Consider the following 24,008-nt stretch of genomic DNA (forward strand, 5'->3'; position numbering starts at 1 on the left):
AATCAGATCCTCCTCCATCTATTGACTACTTCTCTTTCTACTAAATAGACTGTTAATAAGATCGTCCATCTATTGACTACATCTCTTTCTACTGAATAGACTGTTAATCAGATCCTCCATCTATTGACTACATCTCTTTCTAAGGAATAGACTGTTAATCAGATCCTCCATCCAGTGACTACATCTCTTTCTACTGAATAGACTGTTAATCAGATCCTCCTCCATCTATTGACTACATCTCTTTCTACTGAATAGACTGTTAATCAGATCCTCCTCCATCTATTGACTACATCTCTTTCTACTGAATAGACTGTTAATCAGATCCTCCTCCATCTATTGACTACATCTCTTTCTACTGAATAGACTGTTAATCAGATCCTCCTCCATCTATTGACTACATCTCTTTCTACTGAATAGACTGTTAATCAGATCCTCCATCTATTGACTACATCTCTTTCTACTGAATAGACTGTTAATCAGATCCTCCTCCATCTATTGACTACTTCTCTTTCTACTGAATAGACTGTTAATCAGATCCTCCATCTATTGACTACATCTCTTTCTACTGAATAGACTGTTAATCAGATCCTCCATCTATTGACTACATCTCTTTCTAAGGAATAGACTGTTAATCAGATCCTCCATCCAGTGACTACATCTCTTTCTACTGAATAGACTGTTAATCAGATCCTCCTCCATCTATTGACTACATCTCTTTCTAAGGAATAGACTGTTAATCAGATCCTCCTCCATCTATTGACTACATCTCTTTCTACTGAATAGACTGTTAATCAGATCCTCCTCTATCTATTGACTACATCTCTTTCTCCTGAATAGACTGTTAATCAGATCCTCCTCCATCTATTGACTACATCTCTTTCTACTGAATAGACTGTTAATCAGATCCTCCATCTATTGACTACATCTCTTTCTACTGAATAGACTGTTAATCAGATCCTCCTCCATCTATTGACTACATCTCTTTCTACTGAATAGACTGTTAATCAGATCCTCCATCTATTGACTACATCTCTTTCTACTGAATAGACTGTTAATCAGATCCTCCTCCATCTATTGACTACATCTCTTTCTACTGAATAGACTGTTAATCAGATCCTCCATCTATTGACTACTCTTTCTACTGAATAGACTGTTAATCAGATCCTCCATCTATTGACTACTCTTTCTACTGAATAGACTGTTAATCAGATCCTCCTCCGTCTATTGACTACATCTCTTTCTACTGAATAGACTGTTAATCAGATCCTCCATCTATTAACTACATCTCTTTCTACTGAATAGACTGTTAGTCAGATCCTCCTCCATCTATTGACTACATCTCTTTCTACTGAATAGACTGTTAATCAGATCCTCCATCTATTGACTACATCTCTTTCTACTGAATAGACTGTTAATCAGATCCTCCTCCATCTATTGACTACTTCTGTTTCTACTGAATAGACTGTTAATCAGATCCTCCATCTATTGACTACATCTCTTTCTACTGAATAGACTGTTAATCAGATCCTCCATCTATTAACTACATCTCTTTCTACTGAATAGACTGTTAGTCAGATCCTCCTCCATCTATTGACTACATCTCTTTCTACTGAATAGACTGTTAATCAGATCCTCCATCTATTGACTACATCTCTTTCTACTGAATAGACTGTTAATCAGATCCTCCTCCATCTATTGACTACTTCTGTTTCTACTGAATAGACTGTTAATCAGATCCTCCTCCATCTATTGACTACTTCTGTTTCTACTGAATAGACTGTTAATCAGATCCTCCATCTAGTGACTACTCTTTCTACTGAATAGACTGTTAATCAGATCCTCCATCTAGTGACTACTCTTTCTACTGAATAGACTGTTAATCAGATCCTCCATCTAGTGACTACTTCTGTTTCTACTGAATAGACTGTTAATCAGATCCTCCATCTATTGACTACTTCTGTTTCTACTGAATAGACTGTTAATCAGATCCTCCATCTAGTGACTACATCTCTTTCTACTGAATAGACTGTTAATCAGATCCTCCATCTAGTGACTACATCTCTTTCTACTGAATAGACTGTTAATCAGATCCTCCATCTAGTGACTACTTCTGTTTCTCCTGAATAGACTGTTAATCAGATCCTCCATCTATTGACTACTTCTGTTTCTACTGAATAGACTGTTAATCAGATCCTCCATCTAGTGACTACATCTCTTTCTACTGAATAGACTGTTAATCAGATCCTCCTCCATCTATTGACTACATCTCTTTCTACTGAATAGACTGTTAATCAGATCCTCCATCTAGTGACTACTCTTTCTACTGAATAGACTGTTAATCAGATCCTCCTCCATCTATTGACTACTTCTGTTTCTACTGAATAGACTGTTAATCAGATCCTCCATCTAGTGACTACATCTCTTTCTACTGAATAGACTGTTAATCAGATCCTCCATCTAGTGACTACATCTCTTTCTACTGAATAGACTGTTAATCAGATCCTCCTCCATCTATTGACTACATCTCTTTCTACTGAATAGACTGTTAGTCAGATCCTCCATCTATTGACTACATCTCTTTCTACTGAATAGACTGTTAATCAGATCCTCCTCCATCTATTGACTACATCTCTTTCTACTGAATAGACTGTTAATCAGATCCTCCTCCATCTATTGACTACATCTCTTTCTACTGAATAGACTGTTAATCAGATCCTCCTCCATCTATTGACTACATCTCTTTCTACTGAATAGACTGTTAATCAGATCCTCCTCCATCTATTGACTACATCTCTTTCTACTGAATAGACTGTTAATCAGATCCTCCTCCATCTATTGACTACATCTCTTTCTACTGAATAGACTGTTAATCAGATCCTTCTTCTCTGCATGATTTATGTAAGATGACATCCAACAGTTCCCTATAGACACCCTTAATATAGACACCCTTAATATAGACACCCTTAATATAGACACCCTTAATATAGACACCCTTAATATAGACACCCTTAATATAGACACCCTTAATATAGACACCCTTAATATAGACACCCTTAATATAGACACCCTTAATATAGACACCCTTAATATAGACACCCTTAATATAGACACCCTTAATATAGACACCTTAATATAGACACCCTTATTATAGACACCCTTAATATAGACACCCTTAATATAGACACACTTATTATAGACACCCTTATTATAGACACCCTTATTATAGACACCCTTAATATAGACACCCTTAATATAGACACCCTTATTATAGACATATTTTAATATAGACACCCTTAATATAGATACCCTTAATATAGACAACATTAATATAGACACCCTTAATATAGACACCCTTAATATAGACACCCTTAATATAGACACCCTTAATATAGACACCCTTAATATAGACACCCTTAATATAGACACCCTTAATATAGACACCCTTAATATAGACACCCTTAATATAGACACCCTTAATATAGACACCCTTAATATAGACACCCTTAATATAGACACCCTTAATATAGACACCCTTAATATAGACACCCTTAATATAGACAACCTTAATATAGACACCCTTAATATAGACACCCTTAATATAGACAACATTAATATGTGTGTAACTCTTGTCCAGGGCTGAACTCTGACCCTTTGGGGTCAACAACAAAAAGCTCCAATGTTGAGTAAAGTATTTTGACTATTTCAACTGGAATAAATGCTGCACTTGGTAATAATGACCAACACAATTGCAGTTCAAATAGAATACTATAGCCTACCATGACTATATCCATGTGTTGTCACTATCATGTATCCTACCATGACTATATCAACCCTACTCCATGTGTTGTCACTATCATGTATCCTACCATGACTATATCCATGTGTTGTCACTATCATGTATCCTACCATGACTATATCAACCCAACTCCATGTGTTGTCACTATCATGTAGCCTACCATGACTATATCCATGTGTTGTCACTATCATGTATCCTACCATGACTATATCCAACCACTACTCCATGTGTTGTCTCTATCATGTATCCTACCATGACTATATCAACCCAACTCCATGTGTTGCCTCTATCATGTATCCTACCATGACTATATCCAACTCTAAGTCCACAACAATACTGGAACCACAGTATTGGCACACAAGAGCCTTGCTTGGTTAGTGGTGTCTCTGTAGCACCAGCAAGAGCCTTGTTTGGTTAGTGGTGTCTCTGTAGCACCAGCAAGAGCCTTGTTTGGTTAGTGGTGTCTCTGTAGCACCAGCAAGAGCCTTGTTTGGTTAGTGGTGTCTCTGTAGCACCAGCAAGAGCCTTGCTTGGTTAGTGGTGTCTCTGTAGCACCAGCAAGAGCCTTGCTTGGTTAGTGGTGTCTCTGCAGCACACATGTGATTGAAGAGTTTTCTGAACAAATCACAACTGGATTAATGCTATCATTCTGCCAGGTTTTGGGGAATCTTTTCCATCAACCAGAAGATGGTTGTCATTTGCATCATCGCTAACAGCTACACATAGTGGATCATTAGCATCATCGCTAATAGCTACACATAGTGGATCATTAGCATCATCGCTAACAGCTACACATAGTGGATCATTAGCATCATCGCTAATAGCTACACATAGTGGATCATTAGCATCATCGCTAATAGCTACACATAGTGGATCATTAGCATCATCGCTAACAGCTACACATAGTGGATCATTAGCATCATCGCTAATAGCTACACATAGTGGATCATTAGCATCATCGCTAACAGCTACACATAGTGGATCATTAGCATCATCGCTAATAGCTACACATAGTGGATCATTAGCATCATCGCTAACAGCTACACATAGTGGATCATTAGCATCATCGCTAATAGCTACACATAGTGGATCATTAGCATCATCGCTAACAGCTACACATAGTGGATCATTAGCATCATCGCTAATAGCTACTCATAGTGGATCATTAGCATCATCGCTAATAGCTACACATAGTGGATCATTAGCATCATCGCTAACAGCTACACATAGTGGATCATTAGCATCATCGCTAACAGCTACACATAGTGGATCATTAGCATCATTGCTAATAGCTACACATAGTGGATCATTAGCATCATCGCTAACAGCTACACATAGTGGATCATTAGCATCATCGCTAACAGCTACACATAGTGGATCATTAGCATCATCGCTAACAGCTACACATAGTGGATCATTAGCATCATCGCTAATAGCTACACATAGTGGATCATTAGCATCATCGCTAACAGCTACACATAGTGGATCATTAGCATCATCGCTAACAGCTACACATAGTGGTTGACAAATGCACTCAGACAGGGGCATTTCCTGGCTGTTTCCTCTTCAGAATGTTGAAGGAAAATACAAATCACTGAGGTGAATTTAACGACGACTTGCAGGCAGTGGGTTCAGAATAACTGATGAGAAAAAAAACAAATTATACCACCACCCAAAAGGGCACTTCAGAGACTGTAAGGGCAAAGGAGCATGTGCTCTACACAGGTAGAGTCCTATCTGTCCACCTATGGAGATTCCAATTTGCGTTAAAGTATTGGCTGTAAGAAGTAAGAGAAAACAACATATGTTTTTTTTTAATGACTACTTATGGTATTGCTTGCCAGAATAAACATTAATTAATACTTTTCCAATCTGCGTTACCCACTCCAGTCAGCAGATGGCGAAGAGAGTTTTTCAGGTGATGCTTCTTGCGTGACGTCTAATCGAGTGGACGGAACAGGAGGCTTCTTCAACAGCGACAAAAGGCTACTGATTTAACTAACGCGGTGGTTTGCTAGCAAACAAAACAGAATCATTGAAGCGTTTTAGACCAATTTGTTGTATATTACTCTTCGTGTTTTGAACATACTTCTGATTACCTATCTACTAGCTAATTTCAACGTAATTTGCTTGTGAAATTAGCAACATTGATACAGCATTTGGCTAATCTCCCGGAGCATAAACTCACTAAGCAAGACGGAGAAAGAAGCTCTGGTGAAATTAGAGAAATCAGATTTCAGAATGAAAAAGGAGGAAGAGGAGGCTATCACAGTGAAAGAAGAGGATGATATTACAGTGAAAGAGGAAGATGGGAAAGAGGTTGTCAGAGTGGAGGAGGAGGTAGCTTTCAGAATCATAAAGGAGGAAGATGAGAATGTAGTGAAAGAAGAGGAGGAAGAGGCTATCTCAATTAAAGAGGAAGACGTCTTGGGAGTGAAAAGGGAGGAGGAGGAGACTGAAGAACTGATTACCACCAGTGAGTACTGTCTTAAAAACAGGGCCACAAACTAGGCAGTTGTTGAACTAATGTGTGGTTTTATAGGGGCATTCTACTGAAGTTCTACACTTGAATATGTTGTTCAGTACTGTAGGAATTGTTTAAGGGGCGATCTGCCATTGGTTCATATATTGGGGTCTTTTCAATTAGATTTATTGAATTCTCCAAAAGCATATATTCTGGGAACTTTTAATTAGATGTATTGGATTCTCCACGTGGTCTATATTAAAGTGCACTTTATCTAATAACAGGATTTTAAAATGCAATACTGGTGCATCATTTTTACTTAAAATATCAAACAGAAAATGAACCCATAAACAATATTTTATAAAATCATGATGAAAGTGGCCATTTTAGGCCCTTTTTAGACATATTCATGCCTCTTGTAAGTCTCTGTGATTGCAATAGAAGATCATACGTTTACCATCTGTTTGATGTTCTCATTCACACAGGAGAGAGACATGACTATGGTGGATCCTCTGGGGAGCCTCAACAACATCCTGATGCTGACGAGGAAGAGAAGAGTCTCTCCAGATCAGAACACCAGATGGTACAGCTTGGTCTGGTCTAGCATAGAGCTTGGTCTGGTCAGCATACAGCTTGGTCTGGTCAGCATACAGCTTGGTCTGGTCTAGCATACAGCTTGGTCTGGTCTAGCATACAGCTTGGTCTGGTCTAGCATACAGCTTGGTCTGGTCTAGCATACAGCTTGCTCTATCTGAGTCTGGGTCTGGGCTGGGTTTCTGTAAAGCACTTTATGACAACAGTGACATCAGCATCCATAATGATATGTGTCTGTGTCCCCTCTTTATGGTTACCAGGACAACACTAGCCCTTCCTCACTCCCCGAGTCCTCGTGTCGTGCCTCTCCCGGTAGCACCTTACTGCTGGGTATGAAGAGGTTGTCTGTGCTGCTGGTGGACTGCAGGAAAACAACGGGGCTGAGAGGAACTGTGAGAGGGGGAGAAGAGAAGAAAGGATCAGATTTGCCTCATCAAAGTAAGTGCTGTAGTTTAGTTTCAACAAATAAAATGATTACTAGCCTGTTCAACCTGTCTTTCGTGTCGTCTGAGATTCCCAAAGATTGGAAAGCAGCTACGGTCATCCCCCTCTTCAAAGGGGGGGACACTCTTGACCCAAAATGCTACAGACCTATATCTATCCTACCCTGCCTTTCTAGGGTCTTCGAAAGCCAAGTCAACAAACCGATTACCGACCATTTCGAATCTCACCATACCTTCTCTGCTATGCAATCTGGTTTCAGAGCTGGTCATGGGTGCACCTCAGCCACGCTCAAGGTCCTAAATGAGATCTTAAATGCCATCGATAAGAAACAGTACTGGGCAGCCGTATTCATTGATCTGGCCAAGGCTTTCGACTCTTGTCAATCACCACATCCTCATCTGCAGACTCGACAGCCTTGGTTTCTCAAATGATTGCCTCGTCTGGTTCACCAACTACTTCTGTGATAGAGTTCAGTGTGTCAAATCGGAGGGCCTTTTGTTCGGGCCTCTGGCAGTCTCTATGGGGGTGCCACAGGGTTCAATTCTTGGTACGACTCTTCTCTGTATACATCAATGATGTCGCTCTTGCTGCTGGTGAGTCTCTGATCCACCTCAACGCAGACGACACCATTCTGTATACTTCTGGCCCTTCTTTGGACACTGTGTTAACAACCCTCCAGACGAGCTTCAATGCCATACAACTCTCCTTCTGTGGCCTCCAATTGCTCTTAAATACAAGTAAAACTAAATGCATGCTCTTCAACCGATCGCTGCCTGCACCTGCCCGCCCGTCCAACATCACTACTCTGGATGGTTCTGATTTAGAATATGTGGACAACTATAAATACCTAGGTGTCTGGTTAGGCTGTAAACTCTCCTTCTAGACTCATATCAAACATTGCCAATCCAAAGTTAAATCTAGAATTGGCTTCCTAATTTGCAACAAATCATCCTTCACTCATGCTGCCAAACATACCCTTGTAAAACTGACCATCCTACCAATCCTCGACTTCGGCGATGTCATTTACAAAATAGCCTCCAATACCCTACTCAATAAATTCGATGCAGTCTATCACAGTGCAATCCGTTTTTGTCACCAAAGCCCCATATACTACCCATCACTGCGACCTGTACGCTCTCATTGGCTGGCCCTCGCTTCATACTCGTCGCCAAACCCACTGGCTCCAGGTCATCTATAAGAACCTGCTAGGTAAAGTCCCCCCTTATCTCAGCTCGCTTGTCACCATAGCAGCACCCACCTGTAGCACGCGATCCAGCAGGTATATCTCTCTGGTCACCCCCAAAATCAATTCTTCCTTTGGCCTACCTGGTTAAATAAAGGTGTTCTCAACTAGCCTACCTGGTTAAATAAAGGTGTTCTCAACTAGCCTACCTGGTTAAATAAAGGTGTTCTCAACTAGCCTACCTGGTTAAATAAAGGTGTTCTCAACTAGCCTTCCTGGTTAAATAAAGGTGTTCTCAACTAGCCTTCCTGGTTAAATAAAGGTGTTCTCAACTAGCCTTCCTGGTTAAATAAAGGTGTTCTCAACTAGCCTACCTGGTTAAATAAAGGTGTTCTCAACTAGCCTACCTGGTTAAATAAAGGTGTTCTCAACTAGCCTACCTGGTTAAATAAAGGTGTTCTCAACTAGCCTTCCTGGTTAAATAAAGGTGTTCTCAACTAGCCTACCTGGTTAAATAAAGGTGAAATGAATAAATACGTTAAAAAAAATAGATCTTCTATCTGGTATCTGTTACCAGGACAACTAGCAGGGTTCTGTTAGTTGACATGAAGATAGTGGTATCTCAACCAGGACCTACAGGGTTCTGGTTGAAATGAAGATAGTGGTATCTACCAGGACTAGCAGGGTTCTGGTTAAATAAAGGTGTCCTAGAGCATCTGCCTCTAACAGCCTACCTGGTTAAATAAAGGTGTTCTGTTTGCCTAGTCAAACGACATGCTCAAGGTGTTCTCACCCTAGACTGAGGTTAAATAAAGGTGTTCTCAACAGCCTGCCTGGTTAAATAAAGGTGTTCTCAACTAGCCTCACCTGGTTAAATACTCATGTTCTGAACTAGCCTCCCTGGTTAAAGAGAGCGGTGTTCTCAACCCCTTCTGGTTAAATAAAGGTGTTCGATCCCTCCTACCTGGTTAATGTTCTCAACCAGCCTACCTGGTTAAACTCTAAAGGTGTTGGCCAACTATCTCTCTCTACCTGGTTAAACCAGTCAGGTTTCAGACTAGCCACCTGGTTAAATAAAGGTGTTCTCAACACGGAGCGCTACCTGGTTAAATAAAGGTCTCTCTTCTCTCATCCTAGTCCTGGTTAAATAAAGGTGTTCTCAGTTGGGCCTACCTGGTTAGGTCGCTCCTACCAGGTGGCGTGGCGATAAAGGTGTTCTCAACTAGCCTACTCTGGTTCTAAAGGTGTTCTCAAAGCCTACCTGGTTAAACCTCACAAGGTGTCTCTCAACTAGCCTATGCAGTGGTAATTAATCTTCTCCTTTCCCCCTTCTGGTGTTCCAGGTAGCCTACCTGGTTAAATAAAGGTGTTCTCACCACTAGCCTTCCTGGTTAAATAAAGGTGTTCTCAACTAGCCTTCCTGGTTAAACTAAAGGTGTTCTCAACTAGAACCTTCCTCAATAAAGGTGTTCTCAACTAACTGGTTAAATCAAGGCTCCTGCAGGTTAAATAAAGGTGTTCTCAACGCAGCCTACCTGGTTAAATACAGGTGTTCTCAACTGGGCCTACCTGGCCATTAAAGCCTACAGGTGTTCTCAGGCCTACCTGGTTAAATAAAGGTGTTCTCAACTAGCCTTCCTGGTTAAATAAAGGTGTTCTCAAGACCACCTGGTCTTAAATAAAGGTGTTCTCAACTAGCCTTCCTGGCAAAAAAGGTGTTCTCAACCAGCCTTCCTGGTTAAGGAAAGGTGTTCTCAAGTCAAAACCTACCTGGTTAAATAAAGGTGTTCTGAACAGCCAGACCTGGTTAAATAAAGGTGTTCTCAACCACCTCTTACCTGGTTAAATAAAGGTAGGTTCTCCCCCAACAAATTTAGAGCCTACCTGGTTGTCATAAAGGTGAAATGAATAAAGAGCGTCTTAAAAAAAATGTAGATCTAAATGTAATGGTATCTGATACCAGTCTAACTAGCAGGGTTCTGTTAGTTGACATGAAGATAGACTGAGAGAAACCAATTGACCATATTAAACCTTGATGAAAGTTAGCTCTAGAGATGCATGTTTTACGTAAACTGTTCCTAAAAACATTTACATTTAAGTCATTTAGCAGACGCTCTTATCCAGAGCGACTTACAAATTGGTGCATTCACCTTATGACATCCAGTGGAACAGCCACTTTACAATAGTGCATCTAAATCTTTTAGGGGGGTGAGAAGGATTACTTATCCTATCCTAGGTATTCCTTAAAGAGGTGGGGTTTCAGGTGTCTCCGGAAGGTGGTGATTGACTCCGCTGTCCTGGCGTCGTGAGGAAGTTTGTTCCACCATTGGGGGGCCAGAGCAGCGAACAGTTTTGACTGGGCTGAGCGGGAACTGTACTTCCTCAGTGGTAGGGAGGCGAGCAGGCCAGAGGTGGATGAACGCAGTGCCCTTGTTTGGGTGTAGGGCCTGATCAGAGCCTGGAGGTACTGAGGTGCCGTTCCCCTCACAGCTCCGTAGGCAAGCACCATGGTCTTGTAGCGGATGCGAGCTTCAACTGGAAGCCAGTGGAGAGAGCGGAGGAGCGGGGTGACGTGAGAGAACTTGGGAAGGTTGAACACCAGACGGGCTGCGGCGTTCTGGATGAGTTGTAGGGGTTTAATGGCACAGGCAGGGAGCCCAGCCAACAGCGAGTTGCAGTAATCCAGACGGGAGATGACAAGTGCCTGGATTAGGACCTGCGCCGCTTCCTGTGTGAGGCAGGGTCGTACTCTGCGGATGTTGTAGAGCATGAACCTACAGGAACGGGCCACCGCCTTGATGTTAGTTGAGAACGACAGGATGTTGTCCAGGATCACGCCAAGGTTCTTAGCGCTCTGGGAGGAGGACACAATGGAGTTGTCAACCGTGATGGCGAGATCATGGAACGGGCAGTCCTTCCCCGGGAGGAAGAGCAGCTCCGTCTTGCCGAGGTTCATGATAGATGATAGATGTTACATTGCCCGTCCCAGTCAACCCCCCCATATCTTTACAAGACTCTAGAACTAAACTCCAGACACTCCAATGTATTACATTGCCTGTCCCAGTCAACCCCCCATATCTTTACAAGAAGACTCTCCAATGCATTACATTGCCTCCCAAACTCTTTACAAGACACTCCAGAATGCATTACATTGCCTGTCCCAGTCAACCCCCCATATCTTTACAAGACTCTAGAACTAAACTCCAGACACTCCAATGCATTACATTGCCTGTCCCAGTCAACCCCCCCCATATCTTTACAAGACTCTAGAACTAAACTCCTCAATGCATTAATTGCCTGTCCCAGTCAAAACTTTACAAGACAGACTAAACTCCAGACACTCCAATGCATTACATTGCCTGTCCCAGTCAACCCCCCTATCTTTACAAGACTCTAGAACTAAACTCCAGACACTCCAATGCATTACATTGCCTGTCCCAGTCAACCCCCCATATCTTTACAAGACTCTAGAACATATATATACACTATATAGACCTTAAAGAACATGGTTTAATATATATATACTATATAGACCTTAAAGAACATGGTTTAATATATATACTATATAGACCTTAAAGAACATGGTTTAATATATATACTATATAGAGCTTAAAGAACATGGTTTAATATATGGTTTAATATATATATACTATATAGACCTTAAAGAACATGGTTTAATATATATACTATACAGAGCTTAAAGAACATGGTTTAATATATATACTATACAGAGCTTATAGAACATGGTTTAATATATATATACTATATAGACCTTAAAGAACATGGTTTAATATATATATACTATACAGACCTTAAAGAACATGGTTTAATATATATACTATACAGAGCTTAAAGAACATGGTTTAATATATATACTATATAGACCTTAAAGAACATGGTTTAATATATATACTATACAGAGCTTAAAGAACATGGTTTAATATATATACTATATAGACCTTAAAGAACATGGTTTAATATATATACTATACAGAGCTTAAAGAACATGGTTTAATATATATATACTATACAGACCTTAAAGAACATGGTTTAATATATATACTATACAGACCTTAAAGAACATGGTTTAATATATATATACTATATAGACCTTAAAGAACATGGTTTAATATATATACTATATAGACCTTAATGAACATGGTTTAATATATATATACTATATAGACCTTAAAGAACAAACGAAACAACTTCTTTGCTCGCTTTGAGGACAATACAGTGCCATCGACACGGCCCGCTACCAAAACCTGCGGGCTCTCCTTCACCGCAGGCAACGTGAGTAAAACATTTAAACATGTTAATCCTCGCAAGGCTGCCGGCCCAGACGGCATCCCCAGCCGCGCCCTCAGAGCATGTGCAGACCAGCTGGTGTGTTTACGGACATATTCAATCAATCCCTATACCAGTCTGCTGTTCCTACATGCTTCAAGAGGGCCACCATTGCTCCTGTTCCCAAGAAAGCTAAGGTAATTGAGCTAAATGATTACCGCCCTGTAGTACTCACTTCCGTCATCATGAAGTGCTTTGAGAGCCTAGTCAAGGATCGTATCACCTCCACCCTACCTGACACCCTAGACCCACTCCAATTTGCTTAAAGCCCCAATCGCCACCATACTGCACTATGCCATCTGGACAAGAGGAATACCTATGTAAGAATGCTGTTCATCGACTTCAGCTCAGCATTTAACACCATAGTACCCTCAACTCGTCATTAAGCCTGAGACCCTGCGTCTTGACCCCGCCCTGTGCAACTGGGTCCTGGACTTTCTGACGGGACGCCCCAGGTGGTGAGGGTAGGAACCAACAACTCCACTCCGCTGATCCTCAACACTGAGGCCCCACAAGAGTTCTCCAGCCCTCTCCTGTACTCCTTGTTCACCTATGACTGCGTGGCCATGCACGCCTCCAACTCAATCATCAAATTTGCAGATGACACTACAGTGGTAAGCTTGATTACCAACAACGACGAATTTGCCTACAGCGAGGAGGTGAGGGCCCTCGGAGTGTGGTGTCAGGAAAATGACCTCACTCAACGTCAACAAAACAAAGGAGATGATCGTGGACTTCAGGAAATAGCAGAGGGAGCACCCCCATATCCACATCGACAGGACAGTAGTGAAATGATCCACCCACACAGACAGAGTGGTGAAGAAGGCGTAACAGCGCTTCTTCAACCTCAGGAGGCTGAAGAAATTCGGCTCACTCACAAACTTTACAGATGCACAATCGAGAGCATCCTAGCAGGCTGTATCACCGCCTGGTACGGCAACTGCTCCGCCCACAACCGTAAGGCTCTCCAGGGGGCGATGAGGTCTGCACAATGCATCACTGGAGGCAAACTACCTGCCCTCCAGGACACCTACACCACCCGATGTTACAGGAAGGCCATAAAGATCATCAAGGACAACAACCACCCGAGCCACTGCCTGTTCACCCCGCTATCATCCAGAAGGCGAGGTCAGTACAGGTGCATCAAAGCTGGGACCGAGAGACTGAAAAACAGCTTCTATCTCAAGGCCATCAGACTGTTAAACAGCCACCACTAACATTGAGTGGCTGCTGCCAACACACTGACTCAACTCCAGCCACTTTAATAATGGGAATTGATGGGAAATGATGTAAAATATATCACTAGTCACTTTAAACAATACTACCTAATATAATGTTTACATACCCTACATTATTCATCTCATATGTATACGTATATACTGTACTCTATATCATCTACTGCATCTTTATGTAATACATGTATCACTAGCCACTTTAACTATGCCACTTTGTTTACATACTCATCTCATGTATATACTGCACTCAATACCATCTACTGTATCTTGCCTATGCTGCTCTGTACCATCACTCATTCATTTATCTTTATGTACATATTCTTTATCCCCTTACATATTATTATTCATTCCTTTACACTTGTGTCTATAAGGTAGTAGTTTTGGAATTGTTAGCTAGATTACTTGTTGGTTATTACTGCATTGTCGGAACTAGAAGCACAAGCATTTCGCTACACTCGCATTAACATCTGCTAACCATGTGTATGTGACAAATAAAATTTGATTTGATTTGATAGCTGTGGAAGCTACCTGTGGAGTGAGTTTATGGCACGTTCTCACCTCCGTTACACATGTTCAGGTTGACTTTCCCACTGAATCGACCATATACACTACCAGTCAACAGTTAGGACAACTACTCATTCAAGGGTTTTTCTTTATTTGTACTAATTTCTACATTGTAGAATAGTAGTGAAGACATCAAAGCTATAAAATATCACATATGAAATCATATAGTAACCAAAAAAGGGTTAAGTAAATCTTCAAAGTAGCCACCGTTTGCCTTTGATTCTGGTTTGATACCCAGCTGTGTCTCAGCCGGCCACAACTGGGAGAACCAATTGTCCCAGTGTCGTCCGGGTTGGGGGAGGGTTTGGCCGGTCAGGATGATGTCCTTGTCCCATCGTGCTCTCCTGTGGCGGGCCGGAATAATGCACGCTGACACGGTCGCCAGGTGTAAGGTATTTCCTCCGACACATAAGTACGGCTGGCTTCTGGGTTAATTGTGCATCGTGTCAAGATGCATTGCGGTTGTGTTTCGGAGGACGCATGACGTTCGCCTCTCCCGAGTCCGTCCGGGAGTTGTAGCGATGAGACTAACTTCCAATTGACGAAAATCGGGGTAAAAAATATAAATATAATAATCCTTTTTAAAAAAAAATCTTCCCCAAATATTTCTTTATTTTTATTTTACCCAAAATACCATTCCATTAGTGATTAGTCAAAATGAGTAGTCGAAATCAAAAAAATGTGCCATTTCAACATCATGTGTCGAACCCTTGAGAAAGCGGGGTTATAGAGGTGCTTTGTGTCTCCAATGAAAAATATATATATTGTTTTTGACAAAATTACTTATTTTAGGTTTAAGGAAGTGTGTAGGTCACATTCTGTATCATACAGTTACGAAGGTTCGTTACGAAGGTTCTATAATTACAACCACCTGCTCGATAGGAATCCAGAGATGTTTGTGTCTTGAGTGTCATAGAACTGTTTAGTTTGTGTTCTGACTTCTAAAACAGAAAATAAGAATATGAATATGAATAAGTAAGTAAACATATTACCAGGAAGCTCTACAACATTTGTTTTGAAACCAAGATTGTTTTAAATGATGAAATGTTTGAAAACTGACCTTGGGTTATTGAGGGATCTGATTTGGATTAAACCTCATAGCAAAGCAGTTTTATCATGTGGAGATTTAATTCTGTTCATTCTTTAAATAAACACTGTCTTTGGCAGGAGGAAAACCAAACTTGGAGGAACCAGAGACGTCCAAACCAGCAAGACGACACCTCTGCTCCCAGATTGGAAAGAGTTTTGCCAAGTTAGGAAGCCTGAAAAGACAGAAGAGTCTCACAGGGGAAAAGCCTTACCACTGCTCCCAGTGTGGAAAGGGTTTCAGACAGCAAGGAAGCCTGAAAGCCCACGGCCGAATACACACAGGGGAGAAGCCTTACCACTGCTCCCATTGTGGAAAGGGTTTTAGACAGCAAGGAAGCCTGAAAGTTCATGGCCGAATACACACAGGGGAGAAGCCTTACCACTGCTCCCATTGTGGAAAGAGTTTTAACAGGTTAGGAGGCCTAATAACTCATGAGCGAATACACACAGGGGAGAAGCCATACTGTTGCACCCAGTGTGGAAAGAGTTTTGGCTCGTTAGGAAACCTGCAATCTCATGCACGATTACACACAGGGGAGAAGCCATACCATTGCACCCATTGTGGAAAGAGTTTTCGCATGTTAGGAAACCTGCGATCTCACCTGCGAATACACACTGGGGAGAAGCCATACCATTGCGCCCAGTGTGGAAAGAGTTTTAGCATGTTAGGAAACATGAAAGCTCATGAGCAAATACACACAGGGGATAAGCCTTACCACTGCTCCCAGTGTGGATCTAGGTTTACCAGGTTAGGAAGCCTGAAAAGACATGTGGATACACACCAAAGCCTTTCCTTTGCGCCCTGTGTGGAATGAGTTTTAACCATTTAGGAAACCTGAAAAGAATTGAGAGAATACACACAGGGGAGATGCCTTTCATTTGCGCCCTGTGTGGAATGAGTTTTAGCTTGATAGGAAACATGAAATATCATGATCTAAATACACCCATGGGAGAAGCCTTACAAATGTCACTTATACGTGAGGATCCACACAGAGAAAAATAACTTCTCCTACTGTGTAAACTGATATTTCACATCACATTGACTTAAAATTCATCAGAGAACATACACAGTGCTCCCGTTGTCTTATATTGTTGACTGACAATGTGTTTACCTGTCTTTACCAGATGAAATTAAATGGTACAAAGTATACTCTAAAATATATTTTAATGTTTTTATTAGAAAATAAAAGTGAATATGGAGTCTGTCAGTTTGAATATAGAGTAGATCAGATGCCATGTGTTTAAATGGCTCTCTTGATCCAAAATCAGCTCAGTTAATCTCTTCCATTGTGACAATGAGTCATCATAATGCTGCATCAAATGTACATGATTGTACAGAAACTCACCGGAGTAGGTGATAGTGGTTGATTTACTCACTGAATCCATACAACCTCCGGTAGTGGTTGTGACATTTCCGCATATTACAGCAATTAGGTGTCACACCCTGACCTTAGAGAGCTTTTCTGTTTCTCTATTTGGTTAGTTAGTTTCTGTTTCTCTATTTGGTTGGTTACTCATACAACAGGTTCTTACTCATACAACAGGTTCTATCTCATACAACAAGTTCTTACTCATACAACAGGTTATATCTCATACAACAAGTTCTTACTCATACAACAGGTTCTATCTCATACAACAGGTTCTATCTCATACACCAGGTTCTATCTCATACAACAGGTTCTTACTCATACAACAGGTTATATCTCATACAACAAGTTCTTACTCATACAACAGGTTCTATCTCATACAACAGGTTCTTACTCATACAACAGGTTATATCTCATACAACAGGTTCTATCTCATACAACAAGTTCTTACTCATACAACAGGTTCTATCTCATACAACAAGTTCTTACTCATACAACAGGTTCTATCTCATACACCAGGTTCTATCTCATACAACAGGTTCTATCTCATACACCAGGTTCTATCTCATACAACAGGTTCTATCCCATACAAGTTCTTACTCATACAACAGGTTCTTACTCATACAACAGGTTCTATCTCATACAACAGGTTCTTACTCATACAACAGGTTCTTACTCATACAACAGGTTCTTTCTCATACAACAGGTTCTATCTCATACAACAGGTTCTTACTCATACAACAGGTTCTATCTCATACAACAGGTTCTATCTCATACAACAGGTTCTATCTCATACAACAGGTTCTATCTCATACAACAGGTTCTTTCTCATACAACAGGTTCTATCTCATACAACAGGTTCTATCTCATACAACAAGTTCTTACTCATACAACAGGTTCTTTCTCATACAACAGGTTCTATCTCATACAACAGGTTCTTTCTCATACAACAGGTTCTTTCTCATACAACAGGTTCTATCTCATACAACAGGTTCTTACTCATACAACAGGTTCTATCTCATACAACAGGTTCTATCTCATACAACAGGTTCTTACTCATACAACAGGTTCTTACTCATAAAACAGGTTCTATCTCATACAACAGGTTCTTACTCATACAACAGGTTCTTACTCATACAACAGGTTCTATCTCATACAACAAGTTCTTACTCATACAACAGGTTCTATCTCATACAACAGGTTCTATCTCATACACCAGGTTCTATCTCATACAACAGGTTCTTACTCATACAACAGGTTCTATCTCATACAACAAGTTCTTACTCATACAACAGGTTCTATCTCATACAACAGGTTCTTACTCATACAACAGGTTATATCTCATACAACAGGTTCTATCTCATACAACAAGTTCTTACTCATACAACAGGTTCTATCTCATACAACAAGTTCTTACTCATACAACAGGTTCTATCTCATACACCAGGTTCTATCTCATACAACAGGTTCTATCTCATACACCAGGTTCTATCTCATACAACAGGTTCTATCCCATACAAGTTCTTACTCATACAACAGGTTCTTACTCATACAACAGGTTCTATCTCATACAACAGGTTCTTACTCATACAACAGGTTCTTACTCATACAACAGGTTCTATCTCATACAACAGGTTCTTACTCATACAACAGGTTCTATCTCATACAACAGGTTCTATCTCATACAACAGGTTCTTTCTCATACAACAGGTTCTATCTCATACAACAGGTTCTTACTCATACAACAGGTTCTATCTCATACAACAGGTTCTATCTCATACAACAGGTTATATCTCATACAACAGGTTCTATCTCATACAACAGGTTCTATCTCATACAACAGGTTCTTTCTCATACAACAGGTTCTATCTCATACAACAGGTTCTATCTCATACAACAGGTTATATCTCATACAACAGGTTCTTACTCATACAACATATTCTATCTCATACAACAAGTTCTTACTCATACAACAGGTTCTTACTCATACAACAGGTTCTTACTCATACAACAGGTTCTATCTCATACAACAAGTTCTTACTCATACAACAGGTTCTATCTCATACAACAGGTTCTTACTCATACAACAGGTTCTATCTCATACAACAGGTTCTTACTCATACAACAGGTTCTTACTCATACAACAGGTTCTTACTCATACAACAGGTTCTTACTCATACAACAGGTTCTTACTCATACAACAGGTTCTATCTCATACAACAAGTTCTTACTCATACAACAGGTTCTATCTCATACAACAAGTTCTTACTCATACAACAGGTTCTATCTCATACAACAGGTTCTTACTCATACAACAGGTTCTATCTCATACAACAAGTTCTTACTCATACAACAGGTTCTATCTCATACAACAGGTTCTATCTCATACACCAGGTTCTATCTCATACAACAGGTTCTTACTCATACAACAGGTTCTATCTCATACAACAAGTTCTTACTCATACAACAGGTTCTATCTCATACAACAGGTTCTTACTCATACAACAGGTTATAGCTCATACAACAGGTTCTTTTTCATACAACAGGTTCTATCTCATACAACAGGTTCTATCTCATACAACAGGTTATATCTCATACAACAGGTTCTTACTCATACAACATATTCTATCTCATACAACAAGTTCTTACTCATACAACAGGTTCTTACTCATACAACAGGTTCTTACTCATACAACAGGTTCTATCTCATACAACAGGTTCTATCTCATACAACAAGTTCTTACTCATACAACAGGTTCTATCTCATACAACAGGTTCTTACTCATACAACAGGTTCTATCTCATACAACAGGTTCTTACTCATACAACAGGTTCTATCTCATACAACAGGTTCTAACTCATACAACAGGTTCTTACTCATACAACAGGTTCTTACTCATACAACAGGTTCTTACTCATACAACAGGTTCTATCTCATACAACAAGTTCTTACTCATACAACAGGTTCTATCTCATACAACAGGTTCTTACTCATACAACAGGTTCTATCTCATACAACAGGTTCTTACTCATACAACAGGTTCTTACTCATACAACAGGTTCTTACTCATACAACAGGTTCTTACTCATACAACAGGTTCTTACTCATACAACAGGTTATATCTCATACAACAAGTTCTTACTCATACAACAGGTTCTATCTCATACATTTACATTACATTTAAGTCATTTAGCAGACGCTCTTATCCAGAGCGACTTACAAATTGGTGCATTCACCTTATGACATCCAGTGGAACAGCCACTTTACAATAGTGCATCTAAATCTTTTAAGGGGGGATTACTTTATCCTATCCTAGGTATTCCTTAAAGAGGTGGGGTTTCAGGTGTCTCCGGAAGGTGGTGATTGACTCCGCTGTCCTGGCGTCGTGAGGGAGTGTGTTCCACCATTGGGGAGCCAGAGCAGCGAACAGTTTTGACTGGGCTGAGCGGGAACTGTACTTCCTCAGTGGTAGGGAGGCGAGCAGGCCAGAGGTGGATGAACGCAGTGCCCTTGTTTGGGTGTAGGGCCTGATCAGAGCCTGGAGGTACTGAGGTGCCGTTCCCCTCACAGCTCCGTAGGCAAGCACCATGGTCTTGTAGCGGATGCGAGCTTCAACTGGAAGCCAGTGGAGAGAGCGGAGGAGCGGGGTGACGTGAGAGAACTTGGGAAGGTTGAACACCAGACGGGCTGCGGCGTTCTGGATGAGTTGTAGGGGTTTAATGGCACAGGCAGGGAGCCCAGCCAACAGCGAGTTGCAGTAATCCAGACAGGAGATGACAAGTGCCTGGATTAGGACCTGCGCCGCTTCCTGTGTGAGGCAGGGTCGTACTCTGCGGATGTTGTAGAGCATGAACCTACAGGAACGGGCTACCGCCTTGATGTTAGTTGAGAACGACAGGGTGTTGTCCAGGATCACGCCAAGGTTCTTAGCGCTCTGGGAGGAGGACACAATGGAGTTGTCAACCGTGATGGCGAGATCATGGAACGGGCAGTCCTTCCCCGGGAGGAAGAGCAGCTCCGTCTTGCCGAGGTTCAGCTTGAGGTGGTGATCCGTCATCCACACTGATATGTCTGCCAGACATGCAGAGATGCGATTCACCACCTGGTCATCAGAAGGAGGAAAGGAGAAGATTAATTGTGTGTCGTCTGCATAGCAATGATAGGAGAGACCATGTGAGGTTATGACAGAGCCAAGTGACTTGGTGTATAGCGAGAATAGGAGAGGGCCTAGAACAGAGCCCTGGGGGACACCAGTGGTGAGAGCGCGTGGTGAGGAGACAGATTCTCGCCACGCCACCTGGTAGGAGCGACCTGTCAGGTAGGACGCAATCCAAGCGTGGGCCGCGCCGGAGATGACCAACTCGGAGAGGGTGGAGAGGAGGATCTGATGGTTCACAGTATCGAAGGCAGCCGATAGGTCTAGAAGGATGAGAGCAGAGGAGAGAGAGTTAGCTTTAGCGGTGCGGAGCGCCTCCGTGATACAGAGAAGAGCAGTCTCAGTTGAATGACTAGTCTTGAAACCTGACTGATTTGGATCAAGAAGGTCATTCTGAGAGAGATAGCGGGAGAGCTGGCCAAGGACGGCACGTTCAAGAGTTTTGGAGAGAAAAGAAAGAAGGGATACTGGTCTGTAGTTGTTGACATCGGATAATAATTATTACTTTTTTTTTTTGCTGTGTTAACAGGTGATCATTGGCTAGAATTTTATATATATATATATATTATTTTTTTTATATATATATATTTTTGTATTTATTTTTTTAAATTGATTTATTTATTTGCGCGTCCCCGATGCCTGTTCGCTCTCAGGACCCATCCTTCACTCGCTCAACCACATTCTGCACTCTCAACTTGTCTGTGCACTCGTTGCAGTCATCCTCTGCTTGCAGTAACCATCCTCTGCGCTCTCGACTCAGTTTTTGCTTGCTCAATGCTGTTTCGTCTTGCTCGACAGCCCCATCTTGCCCAATTGACTTGAGGCTGATTTGACGCCATATACCCACATAGAACAATGAGAGATTAGAACATTGCGATACCTTTTGCATAGATGTATGTCTTTGTCAGGACAGACACACGCACGCACGCACGCACACATGCAGGCACTCACACACACGTACGGCAGGTGAGACTGCACGAGTACTGTTGCTTTCACTAGAATAAGGCTGTGGTAAGCGGATGTGGTACTACGTGACATTTGTGACATTAGGTACTTCCCGGCCACAGTACCTTTCACAATGTATCGTACCACTGGGGCCCCTTTCACGGTGGGTCTGTCTTCAACATCAGCATGACTCAAAGAAAAGTGGAAGTGAGAAGTGTGTAACAAAACAGGTTCTATCTCATACACCAGGTTCTATCTCATACAACAGGTTCTTACTCATACAACAGGTTATATCTCATACAACAAGTTCTTACTCATACAACAGGTTCTATCTCATACAACAGGTTCTTACTCATACAACAGGTTATATCTCATACAACAGGTTCTATCTCATACAACAAGTTCTTACTCATACAACAGGTTCTATCTCATACAACAAGTTCTTACTCATACAACAGGTTCTATCTCATACACCAGGTTCTATCTCATACAACAGGTTCTATCTCATACACCAGGTTCTATCTCATACAACAGGTTCTATCCCATACAAGTTCTTACTCATACAACAGGTTCTTACTCATACAACAGGTTCTATCTCATACAACAGGTTCTTACTCATACAACAGGTTCTTACTCATACAACAGGTTCTTTCTCATACAACAGGTTCTATCTCATACAACAGGTTCTTACTCATACAACAGGTTCTATCTCATACAACAGGTTCTATCTCATACAACAGGTTCTATCTCATACAACAGGTTCTATCTCATACAACAGGTTCTTACTCATACAACAGGTTCTATCTCATACAACAGGTTCTATCTCATACAACAAGTTCTTACTCATACAACAGGTTCTTACTCATACAACAGGTTCTATCTCATACAACAGGTTCTTACTCATACAACAGGTTCTTTCTCATACAACAGGTTCTATCTCATACAACAGGTTCTTACTCATACAACAGGTTCTATCTCATACAACAGGTTCTATCTCATACAACAGGTTCTTACTCATACAACAGGTTCTTACTCATACAACAGGTTCTATCTCATACAACAGGTTCTTACTCATACAACAGGTTCTTACTCATACAACAGGTTCTATCTCATACAACAGGTTCTTACTCATACAACAGGTTCTATCTCATACAACAGGTTCTATCTCATACAACAGGTTCTATCTCATACAACAGGTTCTTACTCATACAACAGGTTCTATCTCATACAACAAGTTCTTACTCATACAACAGGTTCTATCTCATACAACAAGTTCTTACTCATACAACAGGTTCTATCTCATACAACAGGTTCTATCTCATACAACAAGTTCTTACTCATACAACAGGTTCTATCTCATACAACAAGTTCTTACTCATACAACAGGTTCTATCTCATACAACAGGTTCTATCTCATACAACAGGTTCTATCCCATACAAGTTCTTACTCATACAACATGTTCTTACTCATACAACAGGTTCTTACTCATACAACAGGTTCTATCTCATACAACAGGTTCTTACTCATACAACAGGTTCTTTCTCATACAACAGGTTCTATCTCATACAACAGGTTCTTACTCATACAACAGGTTCTTACTCATACAACAGGTTCTTACTCATACAACAGGTTCTATCTCATACAACAAGTTCTTACTCATACAACAGGTTCTATCTCATACAACAGGTTCTTACTCATACAACAGGTTCTATCTCATACAACAGGTTATATCTCATACAACAGGTTCTATCCCATACAAGTTCTTACTCATACAACAGGTTCTTACTCATACAACAGGTTCTATCTCATACAACAGGTTCTT

At 41.0% G+C, this 24,008-nt stretch overlaps 1 protein-coding gene across 1 annotated transcript in view; it reads left to right on the top strand.

Annotated features, from left to right (window-relative positions):
- The window catches only part of LOC118370652 (zinc finger protein 568-like), a 47,136-nt gene extending 29,943 nt beyond the window's left edge, over window positions 1–17,193 (top strand). Inside the window, exons 5-8 of the mRNA XM_052511242.1 lie at window positions 5,953–6,272; window positions 6,746–6,843; window positions 7,115–7,292; window positions 15,795–17,193. Coding sequence (XP_052367202.1) covers window positions 5,953–6,272; window positions 6,746–6,843; window positions 7,115–7,292; window positions 15,795–16,531 — 1,333 coding nt within the window. The 3' untranslated portion in view covers window positions 16,532–17,193. The remainder of the gene's footprint in view (window positions 1–5,952; window positions 6,273–6,745; window positions 6,844–7,114; window positions 7,293–15,794) is intronic.
- Window positions 17,194–24,008: the final 6,815 nt, after the last annotated feature.

The sequence above is a fragment of the Oncorhynchus keta genome, unplaced genomic scaffold, assembly GCF_023373465.1.
Source record: "Oncorhynchus keta strain PuntledgeMale-10-30-2019 unplaced genomic scaffold, Oket_V2 Un_contig_6513_pilon_pilon, whole genome shotgun sequence".
NCBI lineage: Eukaryota > Metazoa > Chordata > Actinopteri > Salmoniformes > Salmonidae > Oncorhynchus > Oncorhynchus keta.